Here is a 26,672-nt window from a genome sequence, read left to right as displayed (position 1 = left end):
ATCCAGTGTCCAAAACGGGGGAAGAGCCGCAGACGAGAGCCGGTGTTAATCCAGAGAGTGTGGCAGAGATTGGGCAGTTGTGCAAGGGCTCATGGAGGCACTGAGGAAAAAGGAAGACAAAAAAGTTTAACAAGGCGGGCAAATCCAGGTAGATGCACTTCTATTCAACAGAAGCTCAAAAAACTCTGAAGCGAGTCGACCATGTACCACCTCAAAAGCTGGAATACTCTGGCACTGGACAGACTGAGCAGAGCTTAAATGCAGGTGCTGATTGCCTGGATGAGACACAGGTGAGCAGGTGGAGAAGGGGCCAATGCAGAAGAGAACTGCCCAATCTCTGTGAAGAAAACAAGAAACTCCAAACACGAAAAAAGACTCACCACTATAAAAACAAACACAAGCGTCGACCCATATGAACCCAGCTGATACAAGAGCCATGTGAAATAAAATGAGAGCATGAGGAACAAGAACGTCAATCAACAAGAAAAAGAAAATAAAAGGCAAAAAAAGGGGGTAGGGAGCAGAGAACAGGACAGCAGTGTATAAAAAACAGTGTTAGGAGGGTTAATCGAATGATAAAACATTTAAATCATGAACAAGAAATGAAACAATTAAATAAAAAATACTGATAGACTCTCAAGTTTGAACAGACCACTGCAGAATAACTGCTGACTGTGAGTTGGAGTCAACATTATCACAAACAGTTTAGCTCTTTTAGCCTTTAGCTCGTGCTCTATCTCTCTCCTGTTTATCTTTCTTCTGCTCTTCTGTCCTTTTTCTGTCTGACAGTTAGGCTCCAGTGTCCACCATCACTACAAAATTAGTCACAGAAATCATAAAGAAATCGAAACTTCATCAGCCGGTGTGGTGTTGTCAGAGACTCAGATGATACTCTCATTTTAAAGTCTGGATTAGGATCAGGCATATATCTAGAAGGGAGACTTTTTCAAGATCACTTTCAAACTCCTCACAGAGACTTTAATGGTCCTGCTCCACTTTAAAACCACACATAGTGACATTATTGTCATTTACTTTTATTAAGTGAATGAATGATCTACAAACTTTTGTCACTTAAGGCCCGATGCAAACTGAAATCCTGGCTTCATGCCAGATTTTTTCCACATTTATTAGAGTATCAGCTTTGTTTTTATGCTTTCACCTCTTCCCAACAATTTCCTACCTTAAAATTAAATTCTTTTGGAGATATTTAAGGTCAAAATTTGACCAAAATATCGTAGAAATCTAAAAGTTGTGGTTTAGTTGATTCGAAGATTAAATAATGAAAAATTCTGATGTCACACAAACTTCTTATAAAACATAAAGAGTGGCTCAAATTTAACCTTTCAGTCACATTTTGACCTTTAAACTTTGACCTGACATCACACACTCACACACACTCGTCTGAAACGGTGGAATCAGTGTGTGTCTGTTCCGAGTAAACATTTTCCTGAGAAACCAGCGGAGCTCCTCTTCCTCTCCTCCCTCCTCCTCCTCCTCCTCCTCCTCGTGCAGTAGCATCTGCTCGGTCACTAGAGGGGGGGATCTGCTGCACCTGTTCTCCCCTGCGCGCTCCGCTCCCCTTCGGCTCCACTCGGCTCCGCTCGGCTTTGCTCGGCTTTGCTGTGGGAGAATGCAAATGCACTTGCCTGGGATCGCCTCCCATTGGCCCGTCACACCTCAGTGTGGGAGGGTCGCGGCGGTGTGGGGGGTGCCACGCTGTCTTTATAAGAGCAGAGAGCCTACCAGCGCCTCAGTGACACTGCGTGGTTGCACCGGGGAAGCTCTCAGAGGCAGATTGAGGGTGAGAAAGAAAACCAAGTGGAATTTATCACCTCTTGCATAATAACACACACAGAGTCAACACACGGGTCAACACCAGCGCGCCCCGGTGTGGGGGGACAGGACCGCGGGGACCGAAGCTGCGAGAAATCCGCTGCTTGAGCCAAACACCTGGACTGACCACAGCACCAGGGGACCAGCTCTCCTCTCCTCTCCTCCTCCTCTCCCTGGAGCTCTTCTTCCTCCCATGCATGACAACTTTCAAAACTTCTGCACGTGCCATTCCATTTGGATACTTTTTGGAACACTTTTACGCACGTTTTACGCACGTTTTACGCTGCGTCCCGCGGCCGCGCACACCGCCTGCTCTGACTGTGTGAGAAACTTTCACCCCGGGCCATGCTGCAGTGACTCGGGGCTTCATGATCAAGTTGTAAACAGCAGGAGGCGAAGAAGGATGCTGGGAAAATATTTATAACGCACCCAAACCTTTTCTTGTCACCTGATTCGGGACAGTAAATCACCGGGAGGCGAGTGGGCTGCTGAGGTGAAGCGAGGACAAGACAGGTTGGTGTCTCCAAATTCAGCGGGCTCGTGTTTCAGCCGCCCCGGGGGCTCCTGGTATTAAAGCGTGCATTTGACCTGGGATAAGTTGTCAACAAGAGCAGCGAGCGGAGGCGAACTGGCAGGTGTACAAGTTCATTTACATGCATACGTATATTCACGCCACTATATATAGAAGTTGTCTTAGAGCCGGGCAGCCTTAATAAGTTTGTGCACCCACCCCCGGCCTGCAGCAGCTCCACGCAGCCCGTGTGTGTGTGTCTATATATACACCACACAGGCTTTTATCCCCCCTCGCAATCTGTATCCAGGAGGGCTGCCCGCCGTCGGTTTGGCTGTGAGGGCAGGAGTTGTCGCATGGACTGACATGGCTACCGACCTCGCCATGAGCGCAGAGCTGCCAAACAGCCCGCTGGCCATCGAGTACGTCAACGACTTCGACCTGATGAAGTTTGAGGTGAAGAAGGAGCCGCCGGAGGCCGACCGCTACTGCCACCGCCTCCCGTCCGGCTCCCTGTCCTCCACCCCGATCAGCACACCCTGCTCCTCCGTGCCTTCCTCGCCGAGCTTCTGCGCCCCGAGCCCGGGCGCGCAGCCCAACCAGAGCCTCACCAGCGGGGTCAACAGCAGCGGCAGCAGCAACAACAGCAGCGGCAACAACAATCACAACAACGGGGGGAAGCCTCAGCTGGAGGATCTGTACTGGATCCCCAGCTACCAGCACCACATCAACCCGGAGGCGCTCAACCTGACCCCGGAGGACGCCGTGGAGGCCCTCATCGGGAACGCGCACCACCACCACCACCACCAGGCCTATGAAGGCTTCCGCGGGCAGCAGTACGTCGGAGAGGACCTGTCCGCGGCCTCTGCGGCCCACCACCACCAGGCCCATCACCACCACCACCACCACCACCACGGCCACCACGCCCGCCTGGAGGACCGCTTCTCGGACGAGCAGCTGGTCAGCATGACGGTGCGGGAGCTGAACCGGCAGCTCCGGGGCTTCAGCAAGGAGGAGGTGATCCGCCTGAAGCAGAAGCGGCGCACCCTGAAGAACCGGGGCTACGCGCAGTCCTGCCGCTTCAAACGCGTGCAGCAGAGGCACATGCTGGAGACCGAGAAGTGCACCCTGCAGAACCAGGTGGAGCAGCTGAAGCAGGACGTGGCGCGCCTCGCCAAGGAGCGGGATCTTTACAAGGAGAAGTACGAGAAGCTGGCCAGCCGGACCTACAATGCCGGTGGACCCGCGAACACGAGAGATCCGTCCGGGAAACAGGCCAACACCGAGTTCTTCATGTGAGAGACTGACGATTTGTAGCATAGACTCTGAAATACCCCCACATACACCACCTCCATCTTACATTAACTCCTTCTTTTGTATTTGTTTACAGTTACTCCCTGGACAGAAAAGACTTTAAACACAACAGCTCCACAGTTACGCGTTTCTGCTGCGCGCAGAAGTAATCCTGCTGCGCGTTTTAAGTCTTAAAGATGTGTTGGCTTGGTTTCTGTCAGCTGTCAGGTGAGCACGTGGGATCATTTAGCCTGTACATTTTGTTTTTCCTCTGATGCAACAGAAGCGGGTCAGTCTTACTGAAGCACTCTGAACATGACTGTCTTAACGCAGAGAGGATTTTGTCTTAAAACGCGAGGAGGGAGATTTTTTTTCACGAAGCAGGAAGAAGCAGAAAAAAAGCAATACGCCGCCTCTTGTTGTGAAACCAGAGACCTCATCAGACTGTCAGTGTGCGCAGGGGGAGAGACCTTTTAAATACTGCAAGTCTATAGTTTCCCATCCCTATTTGCAACCCTGCATGCAGGACATGTATGGTAACCTCCAGTCATCTCCCACAATCCTCCACATGTATGGAAAGCATGGCCCAAGCTTCTCCTCTTCCTCCTCCATCAGTAAGGCCTGGGTATGCAAAAGCCACAAACACCTCCTCCTCTCCTCCTCCTCCTCCTCCTCCTCCACCATGAGAGGTGCAAAGACTGCGGACAAAACCTGCAAAACAATCTGCTTACTGCGTAAAAATGGATGCGTCTTTAACTGCTATTTTCAATCAATTTTTCTATTGTTTTAAAAAAGGAACGAAAACGAACAAAAAGAGATTAACTGAGCCAGATTTTAGACTGTATTTATTTCCACCTGTACATAATGTGTAGAGAAAAAAAACAGTTACCTGTGTTATTTTACCTTTCTTCTCTTTTTAAGGAAAACATGCTTTTGTTGCTTGGATTCTTCGAAATGTCTTAATACAAATGTTTGTATGTTACAGCATGCAAATCGTCTATGGTATCCTCCTCCTACTGAACATGTGTAATGTCAAAGGCAAGCCTATACTGCACTAAGAGATCAAACTGGATTAAACGTTTTGTTTTCTACTGATAGGACCTTTGATCTGATGTAAATTTGACGAGGTGACACAACCCGACCTGGACTGCATTCGCTGCTAAATCTCTATGCACCAACCTGATGACAACAAATTTCTTTTTTTATTATTATTATTACTTTGGATTATTTGTAGACAAAGTGTCTGCGGGCCTGCGCGTTTCTCCTGCAGCCCCCGGTGTCTTAAAACGATCTGATGGGAGGAGAACAGGTGTAGAGCTGACTGTCTCTTTTGGAGGAGCTCGATGCATTATTCTGTCAACAAGAAATCCCTGGTTCGTGTGTTTTCTGCTGCCTAGATATATGTGCAATATTGTGCAGAAGTGCTGGGTGCAACCTGTTGGAGGAAGAGACACTGCAGATCGAAACAAACTGGATGACGCAAAAAAACACGCGTTTTTAAGGCGTAAAATTTAGAAGCTGAAAGAAAAAATTAAATGTTTTAATCTGGAATTATCTACAAATTAATCCCTTAGAATTAGAAAAACATCTTTGTGATAATTTCATCTGATTGAACTCAAATTTTACAAATCTTCCTGATCCATCCAGTGCGTAAAAAAATCCCCAAATGTAACGATTTAAAAAAAACAAACAAACCCTGCGATGATGAAAGGAAACTTCTGCACAGTGCTGTTAATGTATATCTGTACATATAATTTCTATATTTATTCAATGAACGTGTCCTAACTGTCAACAAGTGAAAAACTTACAAAGTGGAGCGTTGTTGAGAGTCTTGTTTTCATAATGTTTAATAAAAAGTTCTGTCCCAAACCTGCCGGACTGATGCTGCTCTCATTGTCACATGAAAACAACAACAAAAGAGAGAAAAAAGGTTTATTTTGGAGGGGAAAAACGCTTCCTGTCTTTAAAAGAATTTTTAAAAATTGGAGTTAAATCAGAGAGTCTGATTTCTGTCTTTTGGAGGCCGCAGCCTGTTCAAAAATAATTTTTAAATACAAATAAAAACGAATTTTAAAGCCGTTAAAAACGCTCATAATTTTAAAAATAATTATTTAAAAATGAAAATATTTCTACATATTTAAATCTAATAATTATAATCTGTATTAATTCATCCTAAAATTGACGCATTTTTTATTATTATTGGAACAATTTTTGAGTGACGCGCGTTAGAAATCATTAAAAATCAGTGAGCCTCTATTATCGATATTATTGCTGTAATTATTATAATAATTCCACAGGATAATTAAAGCTGTTCGGGCAAGAAAAATAATTTTGATCGTTCATTTCACTGAATCTCTATTTTTATTTTTAATATTAATATTTAATTTCTCTTTTCGTGAAGGAAAGAGGCTCATTCGTCCTGGTTTTAACAAAAAGTTGCGCAGCAGTTATTCGCAGTGTTTTATTTGTTTCGACTCGGATCAGGTGTGGAGAACAGTTTGGAGAACACTTTCCAGGTTCCTCCGAAGAGGCGGACTCAGCTGCTCCTTCTCCCCGGCCTCGGGTGCCTGTCAGCCGGCCTCCGCGCGCCTCAGCACCCGGTGATGGATGGATGGAAGGATGGAGCCGCGGCCTGCCTCCTCCGCAGCCTCAGATGAGTTAAACTCCTCTTCCTCACTTACTCCCTGTGTGTTTTACAGTGTGTGCATGGGGGCACTTATGCATGATACCCCCCCCTCCTGCATGTCCAGTGTGCTCACGCGCTCGTGCACGCGCCCTGAGCTGCATTTAAGCAGGAGAAGCAGGAGGAGAAGAAGCAGCGCGGGCTGAGACAGATGCCACCCCGCGTTGGTGTTGATGTGACACCGCCGTCAGAGCCGGTGGGTGGCGGCTCACTTCAAACACATATCATAACTCTCCTCTGAATGAGAGTGTGTGAGAGTGTGTGTGACTGGGAGTGTGTGTTTGTGTTGAGGGCCAGTGGCTGGTGTCAGGTCAGTGATGTGCACAGCTCTGCTTTTTAAACATGTCTGCAAATTTAAACTTTGATGCTAATCATGATTTAATTTCCACAACAGGAAGAATGCATGAAGAAATGAAGAAATTAGGATAAAAATGTGTATTTTTGCAGCAAAGGATTGTAGTTTTGCTCATGTTTCACTGTTCTGGATTAAATCCTCCAGACAGAAAAACACAGAAATATATTTTTGCTTTAATTTGCATCCTTGCAACTCATATTTAGAACACTTAAAAAGTGATTTATCTGCAACATTTTCTGTCATGTTCAGCTCTTCCTTTCTGCAACACATTCATCCATGCACTGACGTTAATGCATTCATCCTCTGACACTCTGCTTGTCTGTTTCCCCTGCTCAAACTTTAAAAACTCATGAAACTGCCGAGCGATGATTTTTTTTTTTTTTTTTTAAGGGTGGAGAATCTCGGTTTTCACCTCAGCTCACGTTTTAATTTTCCCCTAATTTTCCTCCTTTCTCCTCCTCTTCCTCTCCCTCTTCAGCCCCTCCATCACTCTCCTCCTCCTCCTCTTGTTTTTTGCTGACTCAGAGGAAACATGGAGCAGTGTGACAGCCATCACCTCACACACACAGTCAGTGTGAGTGTGTGTGTGCTTGTAACACACTCTGATTCAGATGGTATGCAGAGGAATGATGGAGAAGGTGTGTGTGATAAGAGTGTGTGTGTGTGTGTGGCAGAGAGGGATCAGCGTGGTGTGGACTCTGTGGGCTTTTCTCTCCATTAATCAGGGCAGAGTCCGTCCACGGCTGCATCATCCCAGAGACAAAACAAGAGGAGCAGAGAGGGGGGAGTGGTGTGTGTGTGTGTGTGTGTGTGTGTGTGTGTGTCTCTGGCGTCTGGAGCTGCTGCTGCTGAGATTCAACACAGTCAGCGTCTCTTCGGCTCAGCTTACCTACAGTATACCTACACACACACTCACACACACACATCATAAACCCAGAGTCCAGACAAACAGTGTGCAGGCAGCCTGCAGCTCACAGATCCTGATGCTTTTAATGACACTGATGAAAACCTCCACCTTTCAGCTGCTGATCTGATCCACTTCAGTCCAGAATCAGTTTGTGTCTCAGTTTCTTTGCAGGATTACAAAAAACGACTTCTGTTTTCATACCGCGTCCAGCTTTTTCACTTCTGTCAAGTGCAACAAAACCAAACCAAAGAATCAACATCTCACTAAACTACACCTGGACCCTGCACTGGCTGCTGGTCTAAAGCTCTGTTCATTCTGCAGAAACTCAACAACTCTTACACCTGACGTCTTTACATAAACAGACTTATCAGAATGCAAAAAATGTAAGAGTTCAAAAACCACAACAGAGGACACAAGACCAGAAACATTTGGGGTTAAAAATGTGTTTTTTTAAGTGAAAAAAGGCTGAAAAATAAAATCCAGATCCTGATCCTGTCATAAAAACATCCTGACATATTTTCCCTATATTGCCCCCTAATGGAGAACATGTTCCTTGGTCAGAGCCCTAACCATATCTGTCCTATTTAAAACCCTTATGACATCATCAGCTGTGCAGTTACTATGGTAACAGGGAGCACAGCTAAACTGTAACACCAGTCCTGTTTAAAACCTCTATTCAGGACCTCTAACCGAACCCCTTATGACATCATCATGTGTGGTTTCTATAGTGACGGATCATCTCCATTTGTTTTAATGGGCTAAAAAGTTTTGGAAAATGCTGAATATTTCAAAAAGTACAAGAGCAAGAAACATGAAACCTACACACACAAACCTCCTAAACGTGCTGAACATTTTCTATTTAAAACATTTGTATTGAGTTTTCATGGTGTATGTGTGAGTACACTTAAAAATAGATACATATAAACCAGTGGCGATTGCTCTAAGACTGCAAGTGAAGCTCAGCTTCCCCTAAAATGTCCCCAAAAAAAGTGTTGATATGTTCTGCTGTGTGAACATTTCATTGATAAAATCTGCGCTAGAATTCCTTCATCTTTAGTTCAGAATCAGCTCCTATCACAGGTAACTGGCTCCACCTCCTTCTCATTCATCCCCGCAGCGTCTCAGCGCTCTAACACAGTCGGACGCTGAGCGTCTTCTGACTTCAGCGGGGAAGCGTAGAGTGGGTTGTTCCACTGTGGAAACTGGACGGTCGTTGGATAAACGCTGAGCCTTGCCCCCCCCCATCGGACGCTTAGCGTTTGTGGACAAAAATGATGTCTGAATTGCTGTAACAAGTAAAACAAAATCTGCCAGTATAACAAGACAAATATTACTTGTATAAAGATATTATTTGAGTTTTAAGCTATTTTTAAGCTAATTTTTCTTGTTTACTAAAGATAAAACAAAAACACTTGATTAGATTGTAGTTTTTTTCCAGTGTATTCAAAACTTCTATTTAGGACCCTGAGTCAAACCCCTTATGACATTAACAGCTGCATGGTTTCCATGTTGACAGATCATCTCCATTCGTTTTAATGGGTCAAAAATTCTTTAAAAATGCTGAATCATTTAAAAGGTATGAGGGTTAGAAACATGAAACGTACTCACATTATTCACCTGAATGTGCTGAACATTTTTAAATTCAAACAGTAAAAATCTAAGAAAATTTGTAGGAAAAGTAGCAAAGTGTTTTCATTAAGTCATGCATCCCTACTTTTTAGACTAAATATGAGCCACATTCACCTGAGTAGCCCATAAAATGTCTTGTTTTTAAGTTATCTAGTGACAAAAATGAGGTCTGAATTGCTGTTACAAGTAAAACAAAATCTGCCAGTGGAACAAGACAAAAATCACTTCTATTAAGACATAATTCTAGTTTTAAGCTAATTTTTTTAGCTAATTTTTCATGTTTACTGAAGATAAGACCGAAACACTCTAACAGATTTCAGTTTTTTCCAGTGTTTTCAAAACCTCTATTCAGGACCCTACACCGAACCTCTTATGACATCATCAGCTGTGTGTTTCCAAAGTGATGGATCATTTCCATTTGTTTTAATGGGTCAAACATTTTTTTTTAAAAATACTGAATATTTAAAAAAGTACAAGGGTTAGAAACATGAAACGTACACACTTAATTCACCTGAATGTGCTGAACATTTTTAAATTCAAACGGTGAAAATCTGAGAAAATTTGGAGGAGAAGTAGCGAAGTGTTTTCATTAAGTCGTGCATCCCTACTTTTTAGACTTAATATGAGCCACATTCAGCTGAGTAGCTGATAAAATGTCTTGTTTTAAGTTATCTAGAAACAAAAATGAGGTCTGAATTGCTGTAACAAGTAAAACAAAATCTGCCAGTGGAACAAGACAAAAATCACTTCTATTAAGACATAATTTTAGTTTAACGCTAATTTTTTAGCTAATTTTTCTTGTTTACTGAAGATAAGACCAAAACACTCTATTAGATTTCAGTTTTTTCCAGTGTTTTTAAAACCTCTGTTCAGGATCCTAAGTGGAACCCCTTATGACATCATCAGCTGTGGGGTTTGGGTGGTGACGGATCATCTCCATTCATTTTAATGGGTCAAAAATTCCTTAAAAATGCTGAATAATTTAAAAAGTATGAGGGTTAGAAACATGAAACGTTCACACATAGTTCACCTGAATGTGCTGAACATTTTTAAATTCAAACAGTGAAAATCAGAGAAAATTTGTAGAAGTAGCAAAGTGTTTTCATTAAGTCACCAGATTTCTATATGTTGAAATAAGCTGCTACCTTTCATACACTATCAGTACCCTCCTGCTTTCTTTCCCCTCTCTGCTCGGTACAGTTAGGCTTACCTCCCCAGGGACGTGTTCGGCTTCAAAAAGTTGTCACCCTGCGCAAAATGTAATCGACATTTTTGATAAATCACCTGCGCGCTGTTAACGCTCACAGGGTATTAATAATTATTACTCCTGATCTGGTGATTGAGTTAGTGACCCCGGGGCCCGGAGCCCTCACAGAGCGCACCATCCCGAGCCGGTCCCTCCTGCCTGACGCGGCCAGGAAAGCAATTTGGCACCGGTGACGCCGTACGGCTGCTGCTGTTGCGACCCCTGAGCATGCACACACACACAAACACACATGCACACACACACACACAGCCTGACACGCTGCGTGCTGAGTGGACAAATTCAAACATGCTATCACAGGAGAAAATATGCCCGAGCAGCAAATCTAAGCGTGTCCTGTTCTTTGAAAATACAGTAATAAACAAACCCAACAGCAAACAAACAAATAAAGCAGAGCAGAGGGATGATGTGCTGATCTCTTAACAAGCACCAGGAAGTGTGTGTGTGTTGGTGTGTGTGTCAGAAAATGGGCCACTCCGCCTGAAACATGCCGTAAAAAGGGAGAATTAGCTTCTTCACTTTTTAACGGTTTGGCAGAAAAAAACTGTTATCAGAGTCGTTTCCTGAGAAGTGTGAGGAGTGTGTGAGAAATGAATATTTACTGTTCATAAAGAAGCTTCAGAGCATTATTGTCCTCGCTGCCAGGAATTCACTTAACGAGAATTTCCCTCACGTTATTTTATTTCCTGTCGACGGCGATCACGAGGAGGATTACTGAGTCAACCTTTTCAGGAGGGCTCCAGTTCCTGCTGAATGCCCCAAACCAGCGCTATCACTTCCATTCATGTTTCACTTCCCTATCTCACTCAGAGCGCCCCTGTGTGTGTGTGTGCGTGTGTGTGTGTGTGTGTAGATGTGTGACTCAGCATTTCGTCCAAATCACCCAGTCATTGTTTCTCTTGGTTGAACGTGTCACAGGTCACACACAGCGTCTCCTTTTGATGATAGCGGTGGGTTTGTGGCTGCGGTTTGTGGGCAGAGACACCACACACACACTTACACATGCAGGTGCACACATGCTGCTGACCAGATAAGTGTGTGTGAGTGTGTGTGTATGTGCAGTAATGCAGTAGAGGACTGTCCTCAGTGGCAATGGAGGGTCAATCGACAATCAATTATTCCACTCAGCCTGGCCTGCAGCCATACCACAGACTCACTTCCTGCAGCACACACACACACACACTCACACACAATCAGAGTCTCCATAATCACACTCCTTCAGATTTGAGATCAGGCCTGATTATACCAGCTCTTCCTGTAAAGTGTGCAGAGCTTTCTCCACCTCGTAGCTCGACCCATCTACAGGTTTCTCCTCACTCGATGTCGCAAACTTCAGTCATTTGAAAAGTAATCTCTTCTTTTGTGTTTTTCTTTCTGCTCGAAGGTCCAGCATCATCTTCATCTTCATCATCCTGGTGGATGGCAGCAGATTCAGATCAAGAATTTCCCCATACATGGCTCCATTCATTGCTCCATCAATTATATGAAGTTTGCCAACACCATGAGATGAGAAACAACCCCATGCCATGATGCTTCCACCTCCAAACTTCACTGTTGGTGTAGTGTTTTTTGGCTGATGTGCAGTGCCATTTCTCCTCCAAACATGGTCTGTAGTATGACAGCCCAAAAGTTCAGTTTTGGTCTCATCTGACCAGACAACATTCTCCCAGTATTCTACAGGCTTGTCAAGATGCTGTTTAGCAAACTTTAAACCAGCTTCAACATGCCTTTTCTTGAGGAATGGAGTCTTGCGGGCTGAGCGTCCATGGCTGTGGAGTGCATTGCCTATTGTTTTCTCTGTAACAATTGTACCTGCTGCCTTCAAGTCTTTCTGGAGCACTTTCAGGGTGGTCCTTGGCTCGTTGAGTACTCTTCTGACTATCTTTCTGACTCCCTGGTCAGAAATCTTCAAGGAGCTCCTGTGCGTGGCCTGTTGATGGTAAGGTGGTGCTTCTTCCACTTGTGAATAATGGCCCCAACGGTGCTGACTGGAATATTCAGGTGCTTTGATATAAGTCTGTAACCAGTTCCATTCGGATGCTGAGCAACAATCAGGTTGTGAATGTCTTCAGAGAGCTCTTTGCCTTTACCCATCATGAGGTGTGTGCTATTTACCTGCTTGGTGAAAAAACGACCTTTTTTATAGGACCATCAATTTGCTCTAGCCCAGCTGATGTTGGTTTGCACTAATTGGAAGTTCAAGTAATAATTACTGACAGATTTCAGGTGGTATGGTGCATTTCCTTGCCAAAGTATTCAGCCTTTCCATGATGTGTTCAATACTTTTTTCCTGTGTTATCGTACTTAATTCACCATAATCATTATTTATGGACCTGAACGTTGTGATTTCTTTTCTTGTGTGGATTATTTGAGTTGACAGTGATTAAATTTTGCCATTAGGTTGTTATAAAAAAATGTAAGTGGATAAACAGTCTGATAATCCGGTTCGCTTTTGGTTGTGGAGATAAATCAAGATTAATTTCACCAAATATAATCTACTGAACTCTCCTTCTGTTGCTTTTTAAATCTATTTTTGTTAATATTAGAGTGAGACAGAGATTTTTTTTCAGGTTTACACTGCAAAAAACTGAAATCTTATCAAGTGTTTTTGTCTTTTTTTAAGTAAAAATCGTCTTATTATACTCGATATGAGCCACTTTCAACTTATCAATCCAGAAAAATGTCTTGTTTCAAGTTATCAGAGTACAAAAACGAGGTTTGAATCGTTTGTAACCAGTAAAAAAATCTGCCAATGGAACAAGAAAAAATTGCTTGAAATTTTTCTTGAGACTAGAACAATGTCTTAATACAAGTAACTTTTCTCTTGTTCCATTGGCAGATTTTTTTTTACTGGTTACGAGCAATTCAGACCTCATTTTTGTCCTTAAATAACTTTAAACAAGACATTTTTCTGGATTGGTCATGTGAATTTGGCTCATATTGAGTCTAAAAAGGAATTTTTCTACTGAAAATAAGACAAAAACACTTGATAAGATTTCAGTTTTGGCAGTGTAGTTGGTTGTTTCATTCTAATTTGGGCTTATTCTGGGACATTTAAAACCTCTGAGCTTTTATCCTCCCTGTCATGTTGTTTGAAAAACAGTTTGTGCAAAATTCACCCCCAAAAAGTTGTTCATTAGCTTCTGTTTGAAAAGATTTTCAAACACAGCATTCAGAGATGAGAAAAGGAGGTTTGAAGGAGTAATACTTTGGACTCTGGAGTCTCGTGCTTGAGCCTCGGGTTTCTCAGTCTGTCCTCATCACTTGTTTTTTTGCAGAGCAGTTCCCGTCTCTAAGTGGACTCCTCTTCAGACCTGAGGGTGGATCTGTGTTTGCTCGGTGCCAAACAGACTCCCTCAGACGGTGACAGGGGAGTGCCAGCACCACGCCGCCCACTGTCACACACCCTGACACCTTCCACACCCGTAAAACGCCGCGCAGACGCTGGCGGCGGTAATGATGCTGCAGCTGCAGAGTGGAAGTGACGGAGGTGTCACTGAGCCTGACACACACACTCAGGACCTGGACCCAGAGGCAGACACACACACTGTCCGGACTGATGCACATCTAAGAGGTAGTCCTCAAACTCCCACAAACAGACAGAGTGTGTGAGTGTGTGTGTGATGTTTGTTATCTTGGTTTGTGATGCAGGGTGTATCCAGAGGAGGTCTTTAACAGGACAGCACACTTAACACAAACAATTCCCTCACCGTCAGATTCAAGACAAAGTTTTCATTAAACTTCTGATTTTAAACGCGAGCGAAAAAAAAGCCAAATCTCAAACCCAGGAACATAAAATACAAAAACAACAACAAACACACTAGGATACTATCTCTCGTTCAGGCTCCAATGAATGCACTTGAGTGTCTGTTTTGGCTCCCAACAGGGCTCTTTAGGGTGTTCTGCCTCATTATAGGGCACTTTAACGCACATTTTGGATCCTAAAAGCACGTGTTAGCTCATTTCTTGCCCCCTTAAAGGGCACTCTGTGCACGTTTTGGCTCCCAACAGTGCTACTTGCACAGTTTGGCTCACAAGAGGGCATTTAAGTGTGTTTTTTGGCTCCCATTGAGGCACTTAAGTGTGTTTTGGTCAACAAAAAGGCATTTAATTGCACCTTTTGGCTTAATGGAAGGCACCTTAGTGCACATTATGGATCCCAGGTGTGCACTTTTGCACACATTTATGCCCTTGAGAGGTCATTCCATACACGTTTGCCCCCCAAGAGGACACTTGAGTTTTTTTTGGCTCCTAAGAGGAAATTTTAGAGTGTTTTCTCTCCCAAGAGGGCACTGAATATCAGTTATGGCCCCTCAGAGGGCAGTCTATGCACGTTTTGCCTCCCAAGGGGAAACTTTAGTGTGTTTTGCCTCACAACAGGGCACTTAAGTGCACATTTTGGATCCCAAAAGCACACGGTAGCTTATGTTTGCACCCTTGAAGGGCACTCTATGCATGTTTTGGCTACCAAAAGGGCTACTTGCACAGTTTGGCTCACAAAAGGACATTTTAGTTTGTATTTTGGCTCCCATCAAGGCACTTTAGTATCTACTGATAACCAAGAGGGCATTCAATTGCACCTTTTGCCTCCCTAGAAGGCACTCGAGCACACATTTTGGATCCCGTGAACACATATTAGCATCTGTGGCACCCTGGGCATATTTTGGCTTCCATGAGTGCACTTTAATCATGTTTTGGCTCCCAAGTTTGCACTTTTGTGCACAGTTTAGCTCCCAAAAAGGGACCCTTAGCTTGTTTTACCTCCCAAGGGGGCACTGTAGCCCACATTTTGGTTCTCATTAGGGCACTGATCTCACATTTTGCCTCTCATGAGGGCAATTTAGCATGTGTTTTGGCTTCCTACAAGGCACTCTTGGCACATTTTGGCCCCCAAGTGTGCACTTTTGCTCTCAAGAGGGGACTCCAAGCATGTTTTACCCCCTAAGATTGGCACTCTTTGCATGTTTTGGCTCCCAAGAGGGCACTGTTCCAAAGTTTTGGCCTCCAAGATGGCACTCCATGCACGCTTTGCCTTCCAAGAGGACACTTTAGTGTGTTTTGGCTCTCAAGAGGGCACTTTTGCACACTGTTTGTCTTACAAGGGGGCACTTAAGCATGTGTTTTGGCTCCCAAGAGAACACTGACTATCATTTTTGTCCCCTAAGAGGGCACTCCATGCATGTTTTGCCTCCCAAGGGGGCACTTTAGTGTGTTTTGGCCCCCAAGAGGGCACTAATCACATATTTTGCATCTCAAACGGGCTCTTTTGTAAATTTCTTGGCTTCCAAAAGGGCATTTAATTGGTGCTTTGGCTTCCAAGAGGACACTTATTGGACATTTTGCCTCCCAAGGGGGCACTTTTGATTGGTTTGGCTTCCAAGAGTGCACTTTAGCGGGTTTTCTGTGCTGCCAAGAGGGCACTACATGCATGCTTTGCCTCCCATGAGGGCCCGTTAGCATGTATTCTGGCCTCCAAAAAGGAACTTATTGCACATTTAGATCTTAAAGGGGACACTTGTTACAGATTTTGCCTCCCATCAGTCCACTTAAGTATGTTTCTTGGCTCCCAAAAGGACACTTATTGCACATTTTGGCTCCCAAGAGGGCACTCGAGAGTATGTGTTTTTTTTTAAAGCTGCCCCCTTCCTGTAAAGCTGCACACCACCGTTCATGGAAGAGTTGTGTTGGTTAAAGTTTGTTGTCCCTCCTGAAAGTTTTCTCCCGATCTAACGTTGAAGTATCAGAGAGTTGAAGCGTCTGATTCAGTCGCTCTGAGTGTCTGACAGTCAGAGTCGACACAAAGCGACTCCACAAAGTCGTCTTTCTTCCTGGATGTAACTTAAACTGGGGTACACTCAAAGCTCTGCCTTATAAAAGCATGTCCTCATTTAGCCCGTTTAATACGGAGCACAGGAGCCGCTCTGCGGGAGAGAAAGACGAGGAGAAATAAACAGAATGAAGAAGTGTTTGTGGCGTACGGAGTGCAGACTCAGCGCTGCCTGCCGGCGTACGGCGGAGACGGAGACGGAGTGCTGAAACTGTCATGGCAGCCCGCGCTCGGTGACAGAGAGGTGTGAGCCGTCGCCGAGAAAAGGAGGAGAAAGAAACTAAAGAGAGGAGCTCCTTGTCTGACATGCTGCTGTTTCATTTAGAGGTTTTTGTGGTGAGGCGTGTTGGCAGTTTGAGGCCAGCGTTAGTCCTCTCCCTAACTGATGATTCCTCAGCCGCCGTGTTGTTGTTGTGGTAGTCGTCGCTGCGCTTAGCGCCTCTTATCGCTCCATTTTGGTTCATTGTTTCTTGGTTAGATGCGTTCACACTCCAGTGCCGAGGCCGATTCAAGTTCTCGTCTCTTCTTTGTCAGTTACACGTCAGGATTTAAACGCTCAGATATCCTCAGAGCTCGTTTTCAGAAGTTATTAAACACCTCACACAGAGAGAAGCAAATTCTGGTCCTTTCCTTTCTTTTCAAGGTTTCAGTAAAAAGTTGGTAGTTATGTTCGCAAGAAGGATGAGTGAATGCTGCTGCATCGACTATCAGCATGTGTCAATGGTTAGACCCCAGTTATAAGATGAACCCACTTATATTCGGGTAAATACGGTAATATAATGTTTCTAATGCATGGTGTCAGTAATCTGGTAATAAGTTAAAAAACAGAAGCAGTGACTGACAGCTGAGATGAGGAATGAGGCTCCTGGAAGTTTGAGCAGCAGATCAATGCGTAGAGGAGGAACAGCAAAAAGATAAACTGACATAAAACAAGTGTTAGCTTCAAAACAGCTCAAGGATTGCTTGTTTGCGCAAGGATTGTTAGGTTGTACCAACCTGGGAGTTGTTGTTGCGCTAGCACAGGGATGTGAAACCTTTACTTTCAAAGAAGCTGTTTTTTTCTCAGCAAAATCGATTTTATCTTCACAATAAAAAGACTATAGACTTAAAAAAATAAGATGATAATAAAAAAAGTTAAAACCTAAAAAAAACTTGTTAAAATGAGAGGTTTTTTAATTTATAAAAAAAATGTATGGGTTTTATTGTTTTATTCATTAATTAATTTATTTTTTATATTTGCAAGAAAAATATTATAAAATTTAAAATAAAAAAAAGCTAAAATTGAAAACAAAAAATAAACAAACAAAAAAATAAATAAATAAAAAATAAAAGAAGTTTAAAAAATGTACCAAAAAAATCAAAATATTTTCAAATCTGGAAAATGTGCAACATGTCAAAAAAAAATTTTTTTTTAAAAAGTCTTTGAAATTTTGAAATAAATCAAAGGAAAAAAAGATTAGAAATGTTAAATTAAAAAAAAGCTAAAATTGAAAGCAAAACAAAACAAAAAAATAACAATAAAATTAACAAAAAATGCAAAAAAAAAAATCTAAGAATTTTCAAAAACAAAAAAACTCAAATAATTTTCAGATCTGGAAAAAAATGTTACATGTCAACAAACGAAATTTTGAAAAGTCTTTGAAATCTTGAAATCAAAGAAAAAAAAAAAGAACTTTTAAGATTTGGAAAAATTTTGAAATCTCCAAAATGTGAAATTTTTTAAAAAAAAATCCAACATTTTTTAAAAATCTAAACAATTTGGAAATGTAAAAATTTTAAAAAAATATAAAAAATAGAAACTAAATAAAACAATGCTTAATGCTTCATTATTTATTGTTGTCTGCTATTGTCTTCACACATTTAGCATATGTATATATACATATATATATATATATATATATATATATATATATATATATATATGTATATATCAGGCAGTAAAATGTCAGTTAAATGAATCCATCCACACAGAATTAAAATCAGTATTTTCTTCCAGATTAGTCTTTTTGTAGATGTAGTTATCTTCCCAGGGCTGTAAAACTTGAGGTGAGCCACAGGTGCATGGAAAGTTGGTGGGCTGTTGATGTTGTAGGAGGTGAAGTAGAGCGGTGGCAGGCTTTATTGACAGATGGGATGAAGATTTAGTTCACCTTAATGCTAACACAGGATTTTATTTAGTGTCAGTGTCTTTAATCAGTTAGTTGAAGGTGCGTTGTGGTGGATTTGGATCATCAGGATTGGCTGAGAGACGAACAGAGATGAGCTCATGTTGATCATGTTTGAAACTCTTCATCATGTCGTGGTTCAGTTCATCCTCATCAGACCATCCTCCATGTAGACTCCACGACCTGCGAGTCTCTGCGGGGACGATCAGCAATCGAGCAGAGTGACTTTCACACGCAATCAGCTTGATGACTGGATGGACACGCATTAACACACACTTAAACACACACACACACACACACACACACACACACACTGTGTCAGCCTGCAGGTCTCGGTCAGATAGGCCTCCATGAATAAGTCATCCTCCACAGTCCACTCACCTGCTCCTGTTTCCAAGGATTAAATTTGCATGGCCTTTATTAAGATTTCAGGGCGGACGCCAGGTTATTGTCAAAAACAGAGAGCACCATGTGTGTGTTTGTGTGTGTGTGTGTGTGTGTTTCATTTTGTGAGAGGATTGTTTTTAGTTTGGGAAGCTGGAAGTCTCTGACTAAGCAGAACCGCCCTGTTGGGTGGAGTCAGATGGTTTTGAGAAAATTGCAAAATCTTTGTGTTTATTTCCGTTTCATCGTTCACTTTCAGTTCTGGGATTCGTCTGAAAGGGGAAGAAATTAAAGTCTTTACTCAAACAGAAATAAACTTCCCTGAACACGGCGACCGTGTGAACCCTTACGTTTGGAGACGCCCTAAATGATGCAGCAAATTCAGGACCCTGTGAGTTTCACACGCTGGGCAACTTCCTGCTCATACAAACCACACGTGAAGAGCAGAGAGGAGCGAAGGACTGAAATCCTCCTTCCACCTCTGGATCCTCCTGACTTTGTCCAGAAGGACGAGCCACATCTGCAGCCTGTCAGGTTGAGCCGGGCTGGAGTGGAGGTTGAAATGTCACGTCTCTCATTAGTGAAATGTCCCACGGTGGTCTCCTGCTCCCCTACACCACGGAGCAGCGGTGCGTTTGGTTAAAACCCCACGATTTGCGTCCAGAATGGAGGGGAAGGGGGAGATCCATCAAAACTGTCAGGAGGAGAGCCGGCGGGAATCCCCCCCGGAGAAGGAGCTCACCCTGCTCCTGATGAGACAGATTCATCTTCCACTTCCTGTCAGACCAGCAGACCTCCATGACTCTGTGAGGGATGAGTGACAGCTGTGGGGGATCCAGAGTGGAAATGTGGGGATGGACGGAGGGATGGAGCATGCTGGGAAATCTAGTAAATAACTAAATAAGAAGTTTTTTTTTTTTTTTTTTCAAATTAATGAAAGTGTACATGTGATGTCTTTGTTTTTTATTTTTAATACATTTACAAAAAAAAAAAAAAGCAAATAAATCTTTTAAAAAATTTCTAAAATTGAAAGAAATTTGAAACAAAAAATTGCAAAAAAAAAAAGTAAAAAAAAAAGAAAAAAAAAGAAAGAAATTTTAAAAAATGGCAAAAAAAAGCAAATAATTTTCAAATTTTGAAATATATTGAAAAGTTAAAAAAAATGAATGTTTAAAAAATTTGGAAAAACTTTAAAAAGATTTGAAGTTTCAAAAATTGGCAAAATTAAGACACATTGGAGTTTGAAAAAAATTACAACTTTGTTCATAATTCTCATTAATTTTGTCTTTTTTTTTGTTATAACAAAAAAGTCAAAGATGTCAAAGACACTGAACTTCAAATCCAGAGGACAGAGGTTGATTTAGGGCCGTAGAGTCAACAAAAACTGTTGACAATGTACTTTTCAAAGGATCAAAAAGTCATCACACACGCTGTCATTTTGTGCGGGGATGTACGATTGTTTTCTGGAGTTGTTGTTGTTGTTTCCTGAAGTTCCACCAAACGGTCCTATATGGCGTGGCGTGTAAGCCAGATGCCGATAGCTGCATCAGCTACGTAAGAGCATGACGCAGTGTTTCCCATAGATATCTATAAAAAAGCTAGGTGGAGTTTTTTCTTTTTTTCTTTTTTTTGTTATGTTTATTTTTCCTCTCTAAATTGTTTTATTCAATTTTTTTATTCTCCTTCCATTTATTCCATTTATTAGCTATTTATAAATTCAATACAGTTTTTTTTCCTTGTATTGTTTGTGTTTTGTCGTCTAATGTACATGTGCGTCTAAGGCCCTGTTTACACAAGAACGTTTCATCTGAAAACGCTGAAACGCAATGAAAAAAAAATCTGTGTTTACACCGAAACGCTGAGGGAGTGAAAACGCTGTAGAAAGCATGCCAGGCCTGTAGGTGGTGCTATAACTGTCTTGTCCAGAAGCAGCCTTTGGTAAATCTCCTCTGAAGTAGAGTTGAGCTGATCATCTGGTGTGTTGGTGAATACTAAGAGCAGAAGTGGAGCAACAGATGCTCATTTTGTTAAAGACAGTCACAGATTCAGCAGATTGAGCAGCACAATTTCGACACAGTAGCTTGCAATGATCGTAACAACGTTACAGTTGGACTGTTGTATGTGCCCGTGCGAGGCGGAGTGTGACGTCAGTGTTTCCACTGGAAAAGCCAGCTTACTATTTACACGGCAACGGTGTCAGCAGCGTTTCAGAAAAATCCCACTCTGGAGGCCGTTCTCAAAAGTTTGCGTTTTAGGTCGACTGAAACTCAACGAAACTTTTGCGTTTTACCCTAAAACTGTTGTCGTGTGAACGTCCCCTAATTGTCTAACAAATGTGCAGGGGGGAGGGTTGTCTTGAAATAACTTGAAACAACACATGTTTCTGGACTGGTCAGGTGAAAGAGGCTTGTATCTAGTCTAACAAGACATTTTTACTAAAATAAGACAAAAACACTTGATAAAATTTCAGTTTTTTGCAGTGCTGAAAAAATACAGACAGATGAAAGTTTTGGCGTCACTGTGCAAAAGTTATTGACATACATTGGCTCAAATGTCCTTCTTATGTGCGTCTGTTAAAGTCGAAAAGAACGGACTCAGTGTGCAAAGGCCTTATATCAAGACTTACAACTGATACAGCACCATGGTGTCAGGCAATTTCTTAAGTCCAGGAGTGTTTGGTTCAACTTTTCAAGCTCCTGGATCAGCGGTTTGTGTGGAGAAGGAGGAATTGAGCTAAGAAGACTGTCCACAGCGAAGCATGGCGGTGTCTGGTGATGCTCTGGGGCTGCTTTGCTTCTTCTGGGAACCTGGAACTCATGGAGGGCGAGGTGGATCCAGTTAGGTATGAGGAAACAGTGATCTGTTTGATCTGTGAGCATCCTGGTGTCTCAGTCTTTAGATGATGAAACAGATTTAAAGATAAACGATGAGAAACCAAAGTGTGTTTCTGTGTGAGGGCGTGTCCTCTGTGGACTCTGACGGGTTAATAATCCGTCTCCGAGGGGCTCGGATGTTTCTGCTCAGCTCTGATACTGCATGTCATAAGACCACTTCTGATCAAATATTCATGAAGCACGCAGCGGCTGTGAGTGTAGGTGTGTGTGTGTGTGTGTGTTGGGGTGGGGTGTGACGGGGGTGTCGGTGCACCCAGTGGGAGGTCAGCTTCAGCAGAGAGGGAGGGGAAAGGTGCTGAGTTACCAAGGAGATGCTTCTCACCCCAGCCGGGCGGAGTGTGTGTTGACAGTGTTTTTTAATGATCAGCTCCCGTTTTAGAGTTTCAGACAACACACACATCAAACAACATGTTCGTCATGGTGACAGACACACTTCACACTAAATCAGGAAGTGATGTGGAGGATTATAAAATGATATTAACGACGTTTGATGTTCCTGTTGGAAACAGAGTTTGTAAGTTTAGAGTTAAAGGAACAGTAGCTGCACTACCTGGACGTGGCCAGAGGAGGAGCTGTTCAGGCTTTACTGATCCAACCAGTACCAAATTGTACTAATCCAAACCTGATCACTTGGTGGAAACAGCTTGAGAATGGGTTGAATTATTCATAGCAAGGGTCTTCAACTCGCAGCTCTTTGACTCCTTTGCAGTGGCTCCTTGTAACTTTAAAAAATGTTATCAAAATAAAGACTTTTCCTGCGTTTCCTTTTATAACTACATCTACAAAAAGACTAATCTGGAAGAAAATACTGATTTTAATTCTGTGTGGATGGATTCATTGAACTAACATATTGCCTTGAATACATGCTAAATGTGTAAAAACATTGGCAGACAAAAAAAAAAGTGATGACTTAAGCTATATTGTCCTATCAAATCCAGGAGCTCTTACAGAATTAATTGCAAATTTATAATTTTTTTGTAATTTTTTTTAATTTCAAAATTGTGTAAAATTTAGCAAATGTCTTTTTTGTAAATTTTGCAAGTTTTGAAATTTTAAAACTTTTTATAGAATTTTTCCACATTTTTTAAAAACGTTTCAATACACTTTAAAATTTCAAAGATTTTTTTATCTAATTAATTTTTTTGACATGTAGCAAAATTTCAAGATTTAAAAACTATTGAGTTTTTTTCAATTTCTTTTTAATCTTTTTTTTAAAAAATACTTTTGCTTTTTTTAAATTTCAAATTCCTTTCAGTTTTAGCAAATTTCTCTAAATGTATTTATTTTTCTAAATAAATTAAAAATAGAAAACAAAGACATAACATGTACAATTTCATAAATTTTAAAGAAAACTTTTTAATTAATTTATTATTTACAAAATTCTACAATATAGAATATTAATATATGTGATCAAAATTGAGTAATCTTTGCAAATTATTTAATTCAACTTGTTAATTAAATTAAATTTTTTTTTCTTAGCATATTTTCAAATTTCTTTTTATATATATATATATTGTTTTTTTTCCCAAACATTAATTTTTTTTTAAACTCGCAAATTTTTGACATTACAATTTTGGCATTTTATTTAATTTATTTTCTATTTTGCAAATTTTTTTTGCAAATTTTTGAAATTTCTTGTTCTTTATTATTTTCACAAATTTACCCCCCAAAAAAAATCTTCTGGTTTAATCATTCGCTGAATTTTTAATTTCATGCAGAGTAATGTCTTTATTGTGAAGATAAAGTAGATTTTGTGGATTTTGAATGACTTTAATCCAGGTGAGCTGAGGTAAAATGGCTCCTATGAAAGTAAAGGCTGCAGACCCCTGATTTATCAAGTGCGTTTATCATCAAAAGTTCTGTTTTTTGGTTGGAATTTGGGTGACATTTGCAAAAATCAGTCGCTCCAACCTGTTTAAATCTTCCTCATTTGACTCTTTAACTGCAAACAGTGAAAATTCGGTCTGTGAGCTGAGCTCTGCTCTTTATTTGAGGCTGTATGGTACATATACATATATGCCCTGAGTACATCACCACGGTCTCTCTTCTTTCCTCCAATTAGGATTTTATTTCCCATGATGCTTGTTGTGCTGTGACTCAGAGTCCACAGAGACTAAACACTAAGTTTTACATGCATGTGTGAGTCTCAGGTCTGATGAGGAAGTGCAGATTCAGCAGGAGAAGAAGAAGGAGGAGGAAAGAGAGGAGGAAATCTGAAATGAAAGATTTCAGTTATAAACTTTCCTGGTGTTAGACGCTCTAATAAATCATAAAGTCTGACTTTCACCTGTCCAATTATAAGAGTGGGTTAGTTTTCCAACAACTTTTCTGCTTCTTTCAGCTGCTTTCGCCGTCAGCAGGTGAAATAAGTCAGGGAAGGACGTTTTGCGAGTTGGTATTTTTAGCTGTTGTGCCAAAATGTTGTTTTTGTTTTGACCTGAAACTGGGACACGCTGGAGATTCCTCGTTACCGACGTTATTTCCAAACCAGAGCAGCACATTGAAAGATTATTTCTCTCACCAAAAGTTCACACCTGACGCTAAGTTCCCCCCGATGTCTCACGGTGTCAGTCAGGTGTTTGTTCCTGTGCAGAAACAGTTTGATGGTTGTTAAAATATCCACAGAGGAAAAAAACAAAAGGAGGGAATGGTGTTAAACTGTGTTTTGAATGAAGAGGAGAAACAGATGTAATGCTGGAGGATAAAGAGGAGATGTTGGAGCAGCAGACCTGCAGAGAGTGATCAACAGAGAGATGAAATCTCGCCAGAGCAGACGCTGAATTATTCAGGCCTCCCTTTTCCGCACCTGTCATTCCACCTTTACGTCGCCCTGGCTCTGGGTCTGGTCTCTGGGTCTGGTCTCTGGGTGAACATCTGTAGCTGGTCAGGGGGGCTGCTGTTGGCTCACCGTCACTAACCTGAGCGCGGGGGATGAGCAGGTTTTCAGTCTGTGGGTTTGGCTCAGAGTGAACCCTCGTCACGCTCTCTGACAGCTCTGTGATGGACAGGTGCCTCTAATGGAGACGCTCCTCCATTTCCTGAATTATTGAAGGCGGGGCTAAATCCAGGTGCTGTGAATGAGCTAAACACTCACCTGGAAATCATTCATGCACTTTCTACCTCTTAGCTAAGCAGCTCCTTTATATATTTATATACTTATATATATGTTTTTATAGAGTTATATGTAAAGTAGGGTAAAGTTCTTAAAGCACAAACTTGTGGCTCATCATTTTAAGTTTTGACCAAAGTCTTAAAACATTTAAATTTGACCTCGTGTCCTCATGGAGCTTTAAAGTATGGGAGAAGGTTAGGGACACTCAAAACTAACTAACAAAAAAAAAAAAAAAATGACATCCTTTTTTTAAAAAAATATTTTTTTCTAGTTTAAATCTCAGAATACTGACGTTAAATTCTGACATTTTTTATGAATCTCAGAGTTCCAAGATTCAAGTCAGATTTGCACTTTTTTTTCTCTCAGAATTCTGACATAAAGTCTTAAATCTCATGATTCTGAGATTAAAGTCGGTCTTAAACTACTGACTTTAATCTCAGAATTTAATTTTTTTCCTAAGAATTCTGATGCAATTCTCAGAATACTGACATTCTCTCAGAATATCGAAATGAATCTCAGAAATCTGAGAATGAAAGTAAGAATTTTGACCTTTTAAAAAACAAAAAAGTCTTTAATCTCAACATTCTGAGATAAAAGTTATTTCAGGATACTGACTTTAATCTCAGAACTCTAAATTTTTATTCTCTGAGTTCTGACGTGAATCTCAGAATACTGACATCAGAATTTTGACTCCAAACTCAGAATCCTGACAGTTTTCTCAGAATATTTACATGAATCCCAAAAATCTGAGATTAAAGTCAGAATATTGACTTTTTTGCCTGAGTATTCTGACATAAAAGTCTTTAATCTCAGATTTCTGAGATGAAATTCAATGTCAGGAAACTTACTTGAATCTCAGAATTTTGACTTAAAAGTCAGAACTTTAAGACAGAGTTCTGACTTTTAACGCAGAATACTGACATTAAATTGTTACATTTTTTAAAATAAATCTCAGAGTTCCAAGATTAAATTCAGATTTGAATTTTTTTTCTCAGGTTTCTGACATAAAGTCTTAAATCTCATGATTCTGAGATTAAAGTCGGTCTTAAACTACTGACTTTAATCTCAAAATTTAATTTTTTTCCTAAGAATTCTGATGCAATTCTTAGAATACTGACATTCTCTCAGAATATCTAAATGAATCTCAGATATCTGAGAATGAAAGTAAGAATTTTGACCCTTCGAAAAACAAAAAAGTCTGAAATAAAAATTCAATTTTAGGATACTGACTTTTATCTCAGAACTCTGAATTTTTTTTCTCTGAGTTCTGATGTGAATGTCAGAATTCTGACATCAGAATTTTGACTTTAAACTGATAATACTGACAGTTTTCTCAGAATATTTACATGAATCCCAAAAATCTGAGATTAAAGTCAGAATATTGACTTTTTTGCCTGAGTATTCTGACATAAAAGTCTTTAATCTCAGATTTCTGAGATAAAATTCTATGTCAGGAAACTTACTTGAATCTCAGAATTTTGACTTAAAAGTCAGAACTTTAAGACAGAGTTCTGACTTTTAACGCAGAATACTGACATTAAATTCTTACAATTTTCATAAATCTCAGAATTAAAAGATGAAATTCAGATTTGCACTTTTTTTTCTCAGGTTTCTGACATAAAGTCTTAAATCTCATGATTCTGAGATTAAAGTCGGTCTTTAACTACTGACTTTAATCTCAAAATTTAATTTTTTTCCTAAGAATTCTGATGCAATTCTTAGAAAACTGACATTCTCTCAGAATATCGAAATAAATCTCAGATATCTGAGAATGAAAGTAAGAATTTTGGCCCTTCAAAAAACAAAAAAGTCTGA

General features: G+C 41.1%; 1 protein-coding gene across 1 annotated transcript; it reads left to right on the top strand.

Annotated features, from left to right (window-relative positions):
• The first annotated feature begins 1,776 nt into the window (after positions 1-1,776).
• mafaa (MAF bZIP transcription factor Aa) lies at positions 1,777-5,484 on the top strand. The gene is made up of 2 exons (XM_074667405.1): positions 1,777-3,639; positions 3,735-5,484. The coding sequence occupies exons 1-2, from the start codon at positions 2,711-2,713 to the stop codon at positions 3,805-3,807; spliced, it is 1,002 nt and encodes a 333-aa protein (XP_074523506.1). The 5' UTR covers positions 1,777-2,710; the 3' UTR covers positions 3,808-5,484.
• Positions 5,485-26,672: the final 21,188 nt, after the last annotated feature.

This window comes from Halichoeres trimaculatus, unplaced genomic scaffold, assembly GCF_033239565.1.
Source record: "Halichoeres trimaculatus isolate MK-OKI-2021-1 unplaced genomic scaffold, fHalTri1.1 fHalTri1_scaffold_4, whole genome shotgun sequence".
Classification (NCBI taxonomy): domain Eukaryota; kingdom Metazoa; phylum Chordata; class Actinopteri; order Labriformes; family Labridae; genus Halichoeres; species Halichoeres trimaculatus.
Note: the sequence above shows the minus strand (reverse complement) of the source record. Positions and strands in the feature narration are given on the sequence as shown.

Excerpts from the sequence above, each read along its gene's own strand:
- mafaa (XM_074667405.1), top strand. The coding sequence starts at position 2,711 with ATGGCTACCGACCTCGCCATGAGCGCAGAGCTGCCAAACAGCCCGCTG. Across the intron at positions 3,640-3,734 it reads GCCAACACCGAGTTCTTCAT|TTACTCCCTGGACAGAAAAG; the intron begins GTGAGAGACTGA and ends ATTTGTTTACAG.